Source organism: Alosa sapidissima, chromosome 22 (genome assembly GCF_018492685.1).
Source record: "Alosa sapidissima isolate fAloSap1 chromosome 22, fAloSap1.pri, whole genome shotgun sequence".
Taxonomy (NCBI): Eukaryota; Metazoa; Chordata; class Actinopteri; order Clupeiformes; family Clupeidae; genus Alosa; species Alosa sapidissima.
Genome location: NC_055978.1, coordinates 8,799,282 through 8,817,853, shown reverse-complemented (window position 1 = coordinate 8,817,853; position 18,572 = coordinate 8,799,282). Strand labels below are relative to the sequence as shown.

Genomic DNA, 18,572 nt, shown 5'->3' with positions numbered 1-18,572 from the left:
TATTTAGGGCCCGAGCACCAACGGTGCGAAGCCCTATTGTTTTTGAAAGGATTATTATTATTATTATTATTATTAGGGCCCGAGCACCGAAGGGCGCAAGGCCCTATTGTTTTTGTAAGGATTATTCTTTTTCACTATTATTAGGGCCCGAGCACCGAAGGGCGCAAGGCCCTATTGTTTTTGTAAGGATTATTTATTTATTTTTTTTCACTATTATTGTTAATAATATAATATAATTGCTTTCCTGTTTTTGAGGTGGTTACCATGGTCGAAAACTCTTGAAATTTGGCACACACGTCAGGTGTCAGGCATCGCAGTTAGGTACAAGAGCTTGACCCCGGGCGTGGCCCAGGGACTCGCTAGCGCCCCCTTAGGTGATTGATCCCGTGGTTGGCAAATATTTAGAGGTGGTTAACATAATCGAAAAGTCTTCAAATTTGGCACACACATCAGGTGTCACACAAAGCAGCTAGGTAAAAAAGCTTGGCCCCGGGTATGGCCCATAGACTCGCTAGCGCCCCTTTACGCCCCCTTAGATGACTGATCCCGTGGTGGGCATATACTTTCAGCTACAAACACCAAATTTGGTAGGTGTGTGTATCTCCCCAAGATGAACAACTTTTGTATGTACAATGCATTAGCCACGCCCAACAGGAAGTGAGGTATTTGGGATTTTGTGCAGACTAATATGTGATGAAATATGTGATTAATCATGATGCCAAAAGAGGTGCTTCCCATGGGTGAAAACGCATGACATTTGGCACACACATCAAGTGATACAGTGAATAGACAGGGATAAAAGCTTGGCACCGGGCGTTGCCCAGGAACTCCATAGCGCCCCCTTATGTCACTGTGACTTGTGGTTGGCATATAGTTTTAGATACACACACCAAATTTGGTGGGTGTATGTAACTCCCAAAAACAAACAACTTTTGTATTAACATGCCATTAGCCACGCCCACAGGAAGTGAGGTAATTGAGATTTTGTGCGTTGTGGACATGATCAATTTTAACGTACTCCTCCTAGACGGTTTATCTGATTCATGTCGAAGTTGGTATACATGACGCCGAGATGTTCCTGATTATAAATTGTGAAGCTTTTTTTGATATGTTGTAATTTGACGAAATGGCGAAATTATTACAGTGCATGAAAATGCACTGTACTGTTCTTCCTAGGCAACTTCTTCTTATTACAGTGCATGAAAATGCAGTGTACTGTTCTTCCTAGGGAACTTCTTCTTATTCCGCTTACAACTTTTTCCGTACGCAATTTCTCTTGAACAGTTTAACTTAGAAACTTCATTCAAACTTTGTAACATAGGTCTTCAAACAGATCAGGTTGCGTCTAATTCAGCTTTAACTGTTTAATGTAGAAACTTAGTTCAAACTTTGTAACGTAGGTCTTGAAAAGGACACGTGGGGAATGTATTTTTCACTTTTGTAAACTTTATACTTTTTGAGATATTAATAAAAAACAAGCTTATTTTTCCCCATAGACTTTGCATTAGCACTATGACATCACAATGGACTAATTAACTTGATTTGCACCTGTATCAACTTCCAGCTGCTCACTATTAGGACCCATCAAAGGGCCAGTTAAATTGATTGCACCTGTATCAACTGCTTTCTGCTTAACTACAGTAGGCCAACTCTCTCTGTGTCTCTCCATTCTACAAGGATAAGGCACATTCCATCCAACTTTCTATCCATTCATCCTCTTCAAACCATTCACTCATCCACCCATTAACAGGGCTTAAAATTCATTTTTCAAAATGGGGGGGAATTCCCCCCTTAGGTTATTAATGTAGGGGGGATTTACACAATTTGGGGGGGAGGGGGGGTCGATTCTGATACCAAGTCAAGAATTGCAATTTCAATACTTCGATACTTTTTTAAAAAAAGTGTTTGATTTTGGGGCCCCCACCACCCTGATGTCATCAGTAATATATACTGTAGTGGGATCATTCACAATAGTGGACATCCTAGATTCTGCTTGACTCTCTCCACACACACAAACACACACTGAAAATGATAGCTTATGTGATATGTTTCTATCATATATTTTTGAATTCATATAGAGTGTATTTATTTAATAATGCATTTTTTTAAAGTATAGCATTTTACTAGTAATTACTAGTAGCTAAACATATTTAGTAATTTGAATGCCTCATATTGACGTTTAACCTATAACACTTAGGCATATCTTTAATGTGGTGTGTAGGTCCAATTGAGTGCACATTGCTGATGAGTAGGTGTAATTGAGTGCCTGTCACTTTAAGAAAATACGTGAGTAATTCTATGGAGTAATTAGCCCCCCTTCAACCTGACGGTTTTAGGCTATAGTCGCTAGTGAATAAAAGTTGTGCACAGTGCGGTATGTGTATGCAAATCATTATGTTTTCTATGTCATTAGATACAATAAATGTTGAAAAAACTAACATGTCGAAGACAATCTTTCTGGGATCAAGTGTTGGCGTGACCTGACTGAGCTAGCAGGATAGTTACCAAGGAGCTCTTTCCAGATGTAAAAGTTTGCCATGGTAGCGTAGCCTATTTGCGTAAACGCAAAGTGGTTCTCTCTCTCTCTCTCTCTCTCTCCGTGTGTGTGTGCGTCTGCATGAGGCTATGTTCAATTCAACTCGGTAGTTGATCAGTCCGGTCAATAGCACCGCATTCACGCCACTTAATGATTAGGCTATATTAACGTCATCAGACAGGCTGTAAAAGTGTATGCGGGAATTTCTCGCATTATGATGGCTAGAGTTCTAAAAAGACTTCTAAAAAGAGAGTGTAGGAAGACTGAAAGAAAATGGCGTAAATACAAACTTCAGATCCACTATGAAATCCATAAAGAGATGCTCCGCACATATAACTCTGAAATATGCAAAGCAAGACAGTCTTTCTTTTCTAACATTATCAATAGAAGTTCAAATAACACTCGTATTCTATTTTCAACTGTTGATAAGTTAACAAATCCCCCCTCACAATTAGCGCCTGAACTTCTCTCAACTAATAAATGCAATGAGTTTTCATCTTTTTTTAAAGGTAAAATTGACAAAATCAGACTCAACATATCTGCTCAATTACAAATTCAACAACCTGAACTTCCAGCAACAAACAGAGGGAAACTAAACTTGATGTCAGAGTTCAGCTTGATAGACTACGAAACACTTGAAAAAACGGTACAGAATCTCAGCCCTTCCACATGTGTCTTAGACACTCTGCCTACCAATTTCTTCAAAACTGTTTTTCACCTCATAGCGGCGGATGTCCTTCAAATTGTAAATGTATCATTGCTGTCTGGCACTTTTCCTAAGTCACTGAAAACAGCTGTTGTAAAGCCACTTCTCAAGAAGAATAACCTGGATGCCTCCATGCTAAACAATTACAGGCCCATATCCAATCTACCTTTTATTGGCAAAATTATTGAAAAAGTAGTCTTTAATCAATTAACCACCTTCCTAACATCAAATGGGTATTTTGATTACTTTCAGTCTGGTTTTCGGGCAAATCACAGCACTGAAACAGCTCTCATTAAAGTTTCCAATGACATACGCCTCAACACAGATTCAGGTAAAACATCAGTCCTAGTGCTACTGGACCTTAGTGCAGCATTTGACACTGTTGATCACAATATTTTACTACACAGACTAGAACACTGGGTTGGATTTACAGGCATAGTTATCAGCTGGCTAAAATCATATCTACAAGAAAGGAGCTTCTTTGTTGCCATCGGAAACTGTACCTCAACACCAACGTCCTTGACCTGTGGTGTTCCCCAGGGGTCGATCTTGGGGCCACTATTATTCAACCTCTATATGCTCCCACTTGGTCAAATCATTCAAAATAATTTGATTTCATATCATAGCTATGCAGATGACACACAAATTTACTTAGCTCTATCACCAAACAACTATGGTCCTCTTGAATCTATGTGTCAGTGTATAGAACAAATCAACACCTGGATGTCTCAAAATTTTCTTCAGCTGAACAAAGAAAAAACTGAAGTAATTATATTTGGTAAAAATGAGGAAAGACTTAGGGTTGCCACTCTCCTTGACACAAAAGGGTTGAAGGCAAAGGATACTGTTAAAAACCTTGGTGTATTAATTGACAGTGATCTAAATTTCAACAGCCACATGAAAGCGATAACTAAATCAGCTTTTTACCACCTCAAAAATATTGTCAAACTCAGAGGGCTGATGTCAAAACATGACTTAGAAAAACTCATTCATGCATTTATCTCCAGCAGGGTTGATTACTGCAATGGACTGTTCACAGGCCTTCCTAAAAAGACTATTAAACAGCTTCAGGTGATACAAAATGCAGCAGCTAGGACTCTAACAAAAACTAAAAGAACTGACCACATTACTCCAATTCTTAAGTCCTTGCACTGGCTTCCAGTAAGTCACAGAATTGACTTTAAAGCACTATTGCTTGTTTATAAATCAGTAAATGGAGCAGGACCTAAATACTTGTCAGACATGCTTCAGCAGTACACACCTTCTCGTCCTCTCAGGTCCCAGGTGAAAAACCTGCTAGTAAAACCTACAGTTAGAACTAAACATGGTGAAGCAGCTTTTAGCTGCTATGCGGCTCAGCTGTGGAACCAACTTTCGGATGACATTAAAAAGGCCCCAACTGTAGCCAGTTTTAAATCTAGACTTAAGACCAAACTGTTCTCAGACGCTTTCTGCTAACTGTGCCGAGTTACAAATTCTGAATCTGCCTCGATAATTATTCTACTTAGTCTTTTATTACTTTTTTTTACTACTTTTGCCTTTGTTTTTGCTTACTAATTATTCTTTATTTTTAAATGATTTTACCTTGTGTTTTATGTTTTCTTTTTATTATGATCTTTACCTTTTAACTATTCTTTGACTATATTGCCCTTCTATGCTTTTATTTGTTATTATCGTTTGGTTTTGTTTATGTAAAGCACATTGAATGACCTCTGTGTATGAAATGTGCTATATAAATAAACTTGACTTGACTTGACTTGACTAGAGTTGCGGGACTTGAACAAATTATGCGCAATACCCGCAATCCCGCAGTGAAATTTAAGCCCTGCATTAAACTATCCATCAACATTCATTAAACAATCTGCCTAGCAACATCCATTCAACTTTCTGTCTATCAACATCCATTACACTATCTACATTCAACTTTTAAACTATATATACTCTGTCTCAGGCTTTAAGCATACAATCTGGCTCTCTTAAGACTACTATTTCCTCTGCCCAACTGTTTGAAAATAAATGTCCTCACTACAATAATTCACTATTAAATAATTTAACTATTTAAACTACTCAACTATTTAACTGTTCAGCCATTTCAACTGTCAGTTGTTATCAACTATGACTCCTGACAACTGTTTCCAAATAAAAGTTTGTTTGGCATTTTATGTTAATATACAGTATGTTTATATTTTCATGCACTGGTAATTTCCTCGAAATTACATTTTCTAGTTAAACTATCTATCTATTAAACTAGCTGTCTATCAACAACTTTTAACTTGTCATCCTCTATGTCAACACTTGTCATCAACTATGACTCCTACTGACTGTAGCTAGTTAGCATGGTTAACATAGTTAGCATGTTAGCATGTTTAGCAAAACTGTTAAAAATGATCAGTTAGGTTAGCTAAGTCACATGGTTAGCATGTTAGCATTGTTAGCATGCTAGTTAGCATAGTTAGCATAACTACAAAAATGATTAGCTAGGTTAGCTAAGTCACATGGTTAACATAGTTAGCATGTTAGCATTGCTAACATAGTTAACATATTTAGAAAAACTGCAAGAAAACATTAGCTAAGTAACATGGTTAGCATGTTAGCATTGCAAACATAGTTACCATGTTTAGCAAAACTGCTAGAAAACATTAGCTAAGTTAACTAAGTAGCATGGTTAATATAGTTAGCATGTTAGCATTGCTAACATAGTTAGCATGTTTAGCAAAACTGCTAGAAAACGTTAGCTAAGTTAGTTAAGTAGCATGGTTAGCATTGTTAGCATTCCTAACATGATTAGCATGTTTAGCAAAACTGCTAGAAAACATTAGCTAAGTTAGCTAAGTAGCATGGTTAGCATGTTAACATTGCTAGCACTGCTATAAAACATTAGCTAAGTAGCATGGTTAGCATAGTTAAAAATCTTAGCATAACTGCTAACAAACATTAGAGCCATTCCAACTTTTAGTTATCATCAAATATCTACCTATACACAGCCATTAAACTATTTGAATATCAACATTCATTAAACTTTTTACCTTCAACTTTTAAACGGTCTACTTTTAAACTATCATTAAACTATCTATTAAACTAGCTGTCTATCAACAACTTTTAAACTATCTACATTCAGCTTTTAAACAGTCTACTTTTAAACTATCAACTTTTATTAAGCTATGCAACCACCATGTCTATCCTAGCATCACCGTAGTAACCATCTCTGTATTATCTGTTTTAACTATACATGATATTTTACATCACAACTTTACTTTATTTTCATGCACTGGTAATTCCTTGGAATTGCATTTCTAGTTAATTTTAAAACCCTTCCACATAAACAATAAATGTGTCATAATTCACCATGCATGGCTTGAAATGTTTTATATTTCACAGGTCATTGAAAACCATGTTAATAATGATATTCACATGCCCATAATGCATGTTTGGCATAGCGCCACCAACTGGCAACAGAAAGAATGACAATTACACTGATGTCACATGATCAATTTTAACATAATGCTCCTACACGGTTTGTCAGATTCATGTGAAATTTGGCAAACATTATGCCAAGATGTCGCTGATGTTAAATTGTGGAGGGATTTTTGATATGTTGTAATATGTCATGATCTCACCATATAAACAGGAAATGTGTCATAAACTCACAGTGCATTAAATTAATGGTCTGAAACTTCTCAGGTTAATAGATATTATGATTATAATGATATTCAGAAACCCAATGGGCCTGCCTGGCATAGCGCCACCACCTGACCAAGTGGGAAATGTGCCAGAAATGGACAATGCCTTAAGTGATTGATCTGAAACTTTATAAAATATTGGATATCATTATGGTGATGATATTCACACATATAATTCACATGCCTAGCATAGCGCCACCATCTGGCCAAACAGGAAACATGCCAGAAATGCTCAATGCTTTGAATGAATGGTCTGAAACTTCTCAGGTTAATAGATATTATAATTATGATGATATTCAGAGACCCTATGGCCCTACTTAGCAGGAAAATGTGCCAGAAATGGGTAATGCCTATATTGGTTGATCTGAAACTTTGAAAAATATTGGATATCATTATTGTGATGATATTCACATGTGTAATTCAAATTCCTAATATAGCGCCACCATATGGCCAAAAAGTGTTTCAGAAATGTTCTTTGCTTAAAATAAATAATCTGAAATGGCCAAGCAAGTAAATGTGCCAGAAAATAACATGCAAAAACAAATAGCAGACACATTAAATATGTACATTTTACAAATGCACCACGTCTGTGCTTTGTTGGATTCTGAAATGTCACGGGTTGTGGCCCGCAGGTGCTCGGGCCCGCCATTGCCGCTTGCGGCTATATTTTTTCATTATTATTTTATTGTATTGTATAGCATATTATTATTATTATTATTAGAAGTTATAACTATTATACTGTATAGTGAACTATACTGTAAGTACTTAAACTGGCCTCTAGGGTGTGTTGTGTCTCCCTGCTGTTCGTAGTTGTTTTGCTCTCAGATCATAAGTTCTCCGCGTTGACATGTTTGTTTGTGTTTGTGTGTGTGTTTCCAAATAGTCCACTATGTCTAACTCTCTGTGCTAAGTTCATCAAGAGACTTTGATAACACTTTACTTGACAGTATCGACAGTAAGAGTGACATGACATTGTCATGAACGCATGACACTGTCATGACACATGAACCCTAACCCTAATCCTAACCTCAAACCCTAACTCTAACCCTAAACTTAACCCTAATACTAACCCTAACCCTAACTTGTTATGACAAAAACCGAATGTCATAAAAAAGCGTTATGTCATAAAAGTTTATGACTTGTTTATGACACGTTCATGACAGTGTCATGTCACTCTTATGTCGATGCTGTCAACTAAAGTGTAACCGAGACTTTAAATAGCTTCACTGCCTAAACAATATCTGCCTGGTGTGTGTGTGTGTGTGTTTGTGTATGTGTGTGTGTGTAGTGTGCACCAGGTGGCTGTCTCATTGAGTTATGTATCCAGCTCAGTATCATCATGCTTGGGAAGCAGCTCATTCAGAACAACATCTTCGAGATTGGCATCCCGTGAGTATACACACACATACACACACAAACGCACACACACACACACAGAGATACACATGCACACAGAAATACACATGCACGCCACATACAAACACACACACACACACACATACACACTCACACATGCATACATACATAAACACACACACACACACACATACACACACACTCACACACATGCATACATACATGAACACACACACACACACACACACACACACACATATACAGTGAACACCACAGAGTCAGTCCCCTCACAGATGAGGCTGTCGAGCGTGAAACACTTTGAGTTCTTCTTCGAGCAAACTTTTGGGGACGGGGAGCAAACTTTTCCCCTGCGTGTCTCTTAAGAGACATTTACAAGATTACAGTCTTTAATTTAGGTGATTTATTCTCACACACACACACATACACACACACACAGACATACACACACTCTCTTGCTCTCTCTCTCACTCTCTCTCTCACTCTCTGTCTCTCTATCTCTCTCATTCTTGCTCACTCACTCTCACACACACACACATACACACACACACACACACACACACACACAGAGATAGATGCATACACTTAGAGATAGATATACACACACACACACACAAACACAGATAGATGCATATACATACACAGACACACATTGGCACATACAGATTACCTCACGTAATTGCATGGTCTCACACTATTTTGACATTCCACGGCTACTGTGCAAGCTTACACAGGCAGCTGCAGCAGACATTGATTGTGCAAGGCCTGATGACTACACTACAGTAACTCTAAAATGCAAATTAGGGCTAGTCCACACGTACAAACCCGATCTTTTTTTCCTCCGTCTTCCCTGAAACCGCATCAAGAATATTTGCGTCCAAACGGATCCATCTCAACACGACTCAACACGTTACTTCATACCCCAGGCCCATAGGTGGCACTGTTTCTTTACAGAAATTGACCAAAGTTTGTGCTTTACAAACAGACAGAATAGGCTATGACAAAATGGCTAGTGCAAGGAAACCAGAATTGTTTGTGTGGACTGATGGTGAACTGTCAACTGTAGTCAACTGTAAAACTAATAAACTTTATTTTACGGTTTGTGAAGGATGCAGTCCCGTCCTTTATTTGGCTAACGCAGGTAGGCCTACTAATCACCTTTACTTTCTTTGGTTGTAGGATAGTCCGTGATTCACATTAGTTTTGGCTATCACCACAATTAGGCTACTAAACGCAAGGCTTACCCAAGTTCTAGGCTATTCTGGCGCCACATTTATAATATTGCTATAAAACCTTCGTTAGTAACAGTCAATACGTTTGCCTGCATCAAATCAAATCGTGCATTTGCATTCAGTGTGCTACCATTGGCTTAACATGAGTTCTAAGCATCTTTGTATGCTTATATCTGATTTCACTCGACTGTGAATGCATGTATATATGTTGTAAGACATGTAAAATAAATGAATGACTGGCACTATGCACAAATTAATGTAGCCTAAACTTACACCGCACTTTCCTAATAACTTAAGTTCTCTCGCGTCACTGACCGTAGCTAGAATGCATTAAAAAACACCGGGAAAAAACAGTGTTCAGTCCACCAAGTCATAAGCTATCGGCGCTGCGCAGCACCAGTTGTGATATTTATCTTACGGAGTGTAATCGTAGGTAATGTCATGTATGAAAACTAGTATTGTTAGGCAATACTATAAGTGCAAGTCCAGGGCAGCTGAGGTGTGGTGATGACATCATCTATACGCAAGCAGGATGTGCGGTTTCGCTGTCTAAACGAATTCAAACGGGCTACGGTTTCAGATTTCTCCACTCTGGGACCAGGTTTCAGAAAAGTGCGATTTCGGGCAGTGCGTTTACAGGATTCGTTTGGACGCTCGGCCAAGACGAAGCAAAACCTCTGCGTTTAACCTAAAAAGCGTCTCCGTGTGGACGGGCCCCTCTCGCCTGACCAGAATACATTCTCTCAGTATTTCCTAGGCTTGTCCAAATGTTGTGTAGCAAACTTTGAACGAGCTTCCACATGTTTTCCCTCAGCAATAGAGCGGGCATAGTGGCCATGGCGGTGGAGAGCATCACCTATGATTCTCTCTGTACCAATTGTACCTTCTACCTCCAAGGTCAGACATGTTGCGTGGGGATACTGTGCATGGCCGTGATTCCTACTGTGATTCCTTCCACTTGCAGATAATGGCTCCAAGTTTGTGTGTGTGTGTGTGTGTGTGTGTGTGTGTGTGTGTGTATGCATGTATCCGTGTGTATCCGTGTGTGTGTGTGTGTGTGTATGCATGTATCTGCAAGTGTGTGTGTGTGTGTGTGTGTGTGTGTGTGTGTGTGTGTGTGTGTGTGTGTGTGTGTGTGTGTGTGTGCAGAACTCAGGAAACTAGGACATGGTCTCCCCAGAGCAGAGGAATGGACCTGAATGCCGTGGAGGCAGTGGGCTGGAAATTCCTTTTTAACCTCTAACATTGTTCTGTCCTTTAGGATTTCACACACACACACACACACACACACACACACACACACACACACACACACACACACACACACACACTGTATGTAAGCACAAATAAATGCACACAGAAAGACATACATGTGTACACACACACACGCACGCACACACACACACACACACACACTTACACACTTGCAGATACATGCATACACACTTGGCTCTGTTTCCCTTCTGCTAGTGTCTGTAGCGTTATGCTGGTGTTGGCAATCCATTACCCAGATGCTCAGGTTTCTCTGTTTGAAGTTTACAGTGGCAACAGTCAGGCTAAACGAGTCTGATTCAAACACCTGCTCTGCTTGCACATGTACTTTGTTTTTGTTGGGAGATGTGCACAACCTTGTCTAATCCCATTCCAACACAGTCCTGGGTCGTGACCAAAACAAACCAAACCTCTTCATGTCGTGTCTCACCTGCTGCATTTGGCTTACCACCCATACACACACACACACACACACACACACTAGTAGTCATACTGTACTCTGCAACATGTTGTGACATTAACTGGTTTAGTTCACTGGAGGAAGGAAATCACAACATGACTTTTACTTTGAAGTTTAACAAGCCCTGGCCAGTCCTATCCTGTCCAATCAGGAACAGCTGTTGGCTATTGACGACCCAATGAGAGGCAATTGGTTAATATGAAATTGTCAAATTTATGTGCTTTGAAGCAGGGCTAGGGGACAGTTAGTTTAATTAGTGTAGACGTACTGTATGTAGTTTAGACCTTACTAGCACACTAGCAAAAAAAAAAACATCTCGAATGTGATCACTTGCGTCACAGCGCCCCCCATTTGTGTGGTGGTTTTAACTGGCCATATCTAGTGTGGGTCTCTGCTAAAGCAAGGCCAGGGTCATTTCAGTGTTTCCTTAAGCCCTGATGAAACCCTGAAGAGGTTGAAACATGTTGGCTATTTTAGCGATGTAGCCATTATTTTTTCTTTCTTTCTTTCTTTCTGTCTTTCTTACTCTCTTTCCTTTTTTCTTGCTTTCTTTCTATCTCTCTATCTCTCTCTCACACACACTCCAACTCACTCTCCCCCTCTCTTTCTTTCTTCACATACTCTCATCTTTCTCTCACTGCCTTGCATGCCCTTTTTTTATCTTTTTCTAACTTTAATATCATCTTTAACGTCACTCTCTTGTCCATCTCTCTCTCTCTCACTCTCTCCCTCTTTCCCTCTCTTTTTCCCTCCCTCTCTCCTCTATAAATACCCTCGTTTTTTTTGGAAAGGGGGCATTGATTTGTGCCACATGCAGAGTGGTGGCGACAGGCCGCAGGGACTGGGGACTCACTCGAGCCCTCAGCGATGGAGAGATGGTGGGGCGGAGATGTAGACGGTGGGAGGGAGTGATGGACAGAGAGAAAGGAGAGGAAGAGAGAAAGACCTGACCTAGATCAAAGACTGCTGCTCCCTAAAGACCACAAGCATGCCCGCCAGTCATGTTTTACCTCACGGAACAGGCACTCAGATGTGTGTGTGTGTGTGCGTGCGTGTGTACGTGCATGCGTGTGCGTCTGTGTCTTTGTGTGCACTCTCATGTCTATATGTATTCATGTATGTAAGTGTGTGTTTTCATGTGGGCCCTTGTGTGTGTATGTACGTTCATTCATTTCTTACATCTTCACCTTGGACGTTTTGCTCAAGGTCAAACTGTTAAGCGCTGTTAATAGAGCTCAGTGTGTGTTCGTGCGTGCGTGCGTGTGTTTTGAGGGCTAAACGGTGGCGTGCTTCAGGATGGCTGTTTGTGTGTGTATGTAATTGTGCAAGAGCACACAGATGGACTCGAGCAGCTGCTAAACGGCGCCTTTAACGCACCCTTCCAACACACACACAGGCAGTGGATGACAGAGTAATGTGTTTTTTGGGAATAATGCATGGGGAGCGTTCAGTGGGGTAGAGCTCTACAGGAGAGAGAAGACACACACACATGTTAGAGTTGCTCGATCATGGCAAAAATGATCAATTAACGATTATTCATGGGGGGAGGGGGTGGGGGGGAGTACATTAGACTTATCTGTTATTTCCAAAATCCCACAAAAATATCAGTAATGACTATAATATAAATAATAAGGAAACCAAGCGAAGTTAACTTAAATATGTCTTAAATTCTACTTGTAACAGCACCTACTGCAGATGCATTACATTGTGATTAGGCCTACATACTGTGATGTGTGGCATATTCAGGCATTTCATATTAAATCCAATGACATGTTCGCTAATGATCTGATATAAATGCCTTTTCTTTAGAATTCTACTTCTGTCATGTGCATGCCTACATCTCTGCTTGTATCTGCACAGTTGGCTCAGTTTCTACATTTATTCATCTAAGAGACACTTTTATCAAAATTTATCAAAAATGACTAATAGCATTCAAATTCCCCTCAGTATTTTTGATACCTCTTGCTCTGATTTCAGTGTCCCGTTTTTAAAGGGACACCAGGCAAGCCTGATGCTTTTTCTCTACGAAACTCCCCCTCGCTCGGTCTGAAGCTCTTTTCCTTTTCTTTTTGTCTTCCGTCAAGGGTTTTAGCTGCTTCTTTGTTATTTTATGTCACTTACTGCAAACATCACCTAACCAACCGCTAGCTGTCTGTGTCCTGAATACACTGTAAAAAAAACATAATCTCAGTATATGAATATATCTCTGATTTATCTCTCTCTTTGTTGTTCTGTGTGCTATCACTATTACTCTTTCGGTCCTTTCTCTGTCTGTCGTTTGGGCCTGTCTGAAAGACACCGCTCTTCTTTTTAACCTCTTTGTCACTTTGGCTAGAACATAAAAGTTGAAAGAGACCTGTGTGCCCCAGCCCTAGCCTGGCTCCGCCCTCCTACGTACTTCCGCTCAATTTTAATTTCCCTGCAGTACATCGTCTGGATCTACGGTATATTCGCAGGTTTTCTCCTGGCCAATCTTTACCTGTCCAATCAGCGTGGCTGAGAATGATGACGATGAGGTTGTGCGAAGACAAAACCGAAACTTATTGTGATAAACAGAAGTAGCAATGCCTGCAAACATCAAAAAATGCAGTTGGAAAAAAATATTTACAGCAAAGGTAGACCCACATGCATTGTTTCCTGACTGTTGATGCTGTTTATTGTCAGTTTGTAAAGTTTAGGTGAAGTAGGAAGTAACGGTATGGATCAATATGATTGGTAAGGCTGGACCAATGATTTCAAAGTTACTGCCCGTCACAATGCAAGTGTTGCAAACGTTTCCCTATCTGCCAGACTCTCTGTACAAATGAAATGTATGTACGAGAGTCTGGATATTTCCAGGCTACACCAGCCCCACTTCAAATAAAAAAAAAAGAAAGTTTATGATTTGATGAGCAGCTTTGGTTGGAAGCACTGCAGAGTTCCTGCAATGAGGCTCATCCAGGCTCTGTCTGGGGATGTTTATGCTGCTTTAATTTGACAAACAGTATGATTGGCCCTTTGATGAAGAGTCATTAAAACCCATTAAACAGAAGCCCAGTTTTCACAGACCGTGAACGGGGAAATGCAGTGTGTGTGTGTGTGTGTGTTTGTATTTGTGTGTGTGTGTGCAGGGTGCTTTCCAGGGAAAAACTGCTGGCTGGAGCCCGTCCAACGCATACTTGGCTCTGATGGGCTTTGCAGCGGTCAGCTGCCAGGGACTTAGACAGCAACTGGACAGATAGGAAGGAGGGAGAGAGAGACAGAGATGGATAGAGAAGGAGGGAGGGAGAGAAGATGTTCATGCAAGAGGGGTGTGGACTGCTCTAGAATCTTTGGGGGAAAGAAAGCTAGAAAAGAGATGATCATGCTTACATGTATGGGTGAACGATTATGGAAAATAATCTAATTGCGATTTTTCCCACCAATATTGCGATTGCGATGCAATATGCGATTATTTTTAAACTCTCTATCTTCTGTCTTATTCAACAAAGACAAGCAATATATCATTCTATAGTATGACCAACACAAAATTACATAAATTAAACATAAACTGTTCTTTCCTGGAGCCTAGGCCTATGTTATGATGGCATTAGGTGATTGAATATGATTGATGACGCTCAAGCCAATCCAAACTTTTCTCATCTGTTGTTCCTCGTTGGTGGAACACACTGCCAGTTCCTACAAGGGCAGGGACATCCTTTTCCACTTTCAAAAAACTCCTGAAGACCCAGCTCTTTAGAGAACATCTACTCTCATAGCAACACTTACAACAAGTCTTACTGATCCTAGCACTCACCAGCCGTTTTAAACTGACAAGTAACTGTTAAAAACAGCACTCACCGACGCACTTATTCTTACTGTACTTTTTAATGTTTTTTTAAACTGTCCTAAAATTGTGAGAATTGTTCTAAAACTTACTGTTTACCATGTTGTTAGTCGCTTTGGTTAAAAAGCGTCAGCCAAATGTAATGTAATGTAATGTAATGATGAATGAAATATTTTTTATTTAACTATTTTAATCACATTAGTTGGCCTATATTTGTTGAACTTCCAGCCTTGTAGACATTTATGCCTATACAGTGGCACTGACACGGCTTGTCCTTGTCCTGTGCGCTCTCTCATACACGCCCACGTGCACACACACACACACACACACACACACAGACCCGCTCCTCTCATCTTTACTTGGACATGAAATTTACGTTGTGAATCGGAACAAACTAGATTGTTGCAGCGCAAAATGCGGCCGAATGTTCAGCTCGGTGTTAACTAAAGGTTAGCATCATCAACACCGCATCACAATACGCATGCATGCAGATTAACTAGTTTGTTCTTATCACAACAAAGCCACTCACGGAGACAAAACTCTTTAAACAAGCAAAGTTATCAGCAGTTAGCAGCATGTATGTAGCTTAAGAGCCTCAGCTGGTAAGCTAATGTTAGAACAGCTGGGTTTTTGGTGGTTAGCTGTGTCAACTACTCGCGGATAACATTATGCATTAATTTATTACATGTGAGATGAAATGTTTGTGCCAACAACCCCCTTGGATATAGCAAATGCCCCCACTGTCCTGTAGTCCAGTAAACAAAGTTCCCAGGTGAATGAATGGGTGCAGAGTTGCAGCACAGGGGAATTAGGAACTAGAACCAGGGACATGGTTCCAGCAAAATGTAATGAAGAGGTTTATTTTTAACCAAAGCAGCTCTACTGATCAGACCTTTCTTGACACTGTTAGCTGGTCCTCTTATTTAGTCGGTGGCACGTCAGCAAGCGCAATTATAAATGCGTTTTGGTCACATATTTTGGTCACATATTTCGAAGCGTAATCGCAGCCTTTGCAGATTCGAAGCCAACTCTTAACATGCCTCAAATTTGACGTTAGGTTTCTAACACGACTAACTTCTGACGGATGAAAATCAATATGGTGGTGGTTATGTCGCTATTTTGCACACTTGCAGACTGCTGTTCATTTCTCCTTTGAGTTGTCAGATACATCATCTGTGAAGCCAAACATTATTATGTTTTGGTATAAACGTAGAGCCTTCCATATTTGCAAGTTAGCCTACTTCAGTCTGTCTCATTTGATCTGGCACTTGCTGTTGGTCTGTCGCGTCACTTGGTAACGCTCGCGTGACGCATGCAACAGCACCTAAACAGATTTTCTAAAATCGTAAAGTTAACTCCTTAATATCTATGAAAAAAATAAAAAGTCAAGTCATTTGTCTCAAGTCTAAATCAAGTCTCAAGTCATGAATAGCAGGTCAAAGTCAAGTCGAGTCTTTTATACATGTTGATCAAGCAAGTCTCAAGTCCTAAAAAATGTGACTCGAGTCAAGTCATGTGACTCGAGTCCCCCATGTCTGATTCAAAGACTAAAGACAATCCAAAGTAGCCTGGGCTATTCAAAGTGTCAGTTTATTGCATATCATTTTTATGTTGTTTTGAATAGCCACTGCATACCTGTGTTTGTTGGCGTGTTGTTACCTGTGTTTGTTGGCAAAATCCGAAGAATCATTTTATGCAAGCAAACGCATTCAAGGGAGTCCTTATTGTTGAGGTCAGACATTATAATCATCCACACATCTTGCACTTGCTTAACTTGTTACCCGCAGATTCAGGTCAGCCAAAGACCCGCTTATCCTCTCTGGTAGCCTACAGTGCTGTGTGAGTGAGAGGGGCAGTGGCTACAGAAGAGTGGCGAAGTCAATGTTTGCTTCTCTTACTGATATATTTAACAATATCTTTTGCATTTCTTATCCAAACAACGTCAACTTGGCATTGCTCTTACTCGTGCCCGTAGCAAGACACCTACCAAGTTTGAAATCAATCGGATGAACGGTTCGGCAGATATGTGGTGATAGCATATTTTTTTACTACCATATTTCTCTTAAGACTCAGTCAGGACGATGGAATATCAGGATCCAGGCTTTTATTATTTTCAATGAGGGGCCAGTGCCCCTCAAGGGAGAGATGCATGTTTGTGTCACCCCATCATGGGTTTCACCAGTATACTCTAACTATACAGAAACAAGTCTACCATATTTAAGTTACACACAAAGAGAAGGAATGACCTACTATGAATATGCAATGTAAAGGTGTGGTGTGTGGGGATGTGGTCTCTTGTTGTTGTGTCATCAGGCCTGGTCAGCTTTATTATTCTTTAATTAAGCTTCAAAGGCCTGGCCACATATTGTTTTAACACCCCAACTTGCTCATAGCTTATTAACAAACAGAGGACTTTTAGGGTGTGGAAGGAGGTTACAGATCATGGGAGAATAAAAACAGTAGGAAGACTGCAATAGAATAACATCACATGGTTGCTTCATGTGGTGCACAATGTTTAGAATGTGTATGTGGGTGCAAAAATGTGCTTAATCCGGTAATCCAAGTGGAGCGGTAATCCAATCTTTCTTCTGATATTCCGACCAAGATCCTTTTGTGGAATGGTACACAAGACTTCCAAAATGCATAGCGGCTCTCCCAAGGACACTGAAGTCTGCTGAGGTCTTCAGGGGTGGGGTTGGAGATCAGATCAAAGGGCTGTCCCCCTTTCGATAAGCTGTGTCTTTCACCATCACACTTCTGTCCCAAACATGAGAAGCCAGTGGAGGAAGTGAGACATGTGTCCAGGATGTTTCTTGGGTCTGGGTCTTTGTTTAGAGTCTGTAAACAGATCTTGAAAATACATGTAGCTTGGAGCAAAAGGTTTTAGCGGTCATTCCAGTACTAATAAGCAAAGGATCATTTAGTGGAGTTTAACATTTTTCAAAGATGACGTCAACTACAGTCAGGCCTGTCTTGACCTCTCAGTTATACCTCCAAACACGCAAACAATAGTACATGAACTTTGAGGCATGTGATGCCTCAGAACAGAATTCCTAGTAATAATGTAAACATTTCTTATGACAGTGGTAACATTTCTAGTGATGATAGTAACAGTGTAGGCATCTCATTAAGTTGTATAAAGACCAACACATTTCATCCATAAACAGTGTTCTTGAGAAGCAAAGTTTCTTGAGGAGCCCAATAGGGATCGACCAATTATCGGCCGGGCCGATTATTAGGGCCGATATTTAGTATTTTTATAATAATCGGTATCGGTCATTTTTTAAATGGATAAAGAATGAAACGCGCTACTTTGTCTGTAAAGTGCCTCTCATTCCCTGAATTTGCTACTCTGTGGTCGAGAGCATTGTCCCGCCCACTACACCGTCTGATTTGTTAGTTAGCACGAATGCAGCCAATCAGGATCGAAGACTGAACACAGAGAAAGTTTAGGATTCTCACTGAGGCAGACTGTAGACTGGGCTTCAGCTGTACGGAGCTATTTTT

At 40.1% G+C, this 18,572-nt stretch overlaps 1 protein-coding gene across 3 annotated transcripts in view; it reads left to right on the top strand.

Annotated features, from left to right (window-relative positions):
- ano2b (anoctamin 2b) overlaps window positions 1-18,572 on the top strand; it is a 117,587-nt gene that overhangs the window by 72,613 nt on the left and 26,402 nt on the right. For all 3 annotated transcript variants that reach the window (XM_042079162.1, XM_042079164.1, XM_042079165.1), the window contains one exon: window positions 8,211-8,311. In XM_042079162.1, the coding sequence (XP_041935096.1) occupies window positions 8,211-8,311 (101 nt within the window). The remainder of the gene's footprint in view (window positions 1-8,210; window positions 8,312-18,572) is intronic.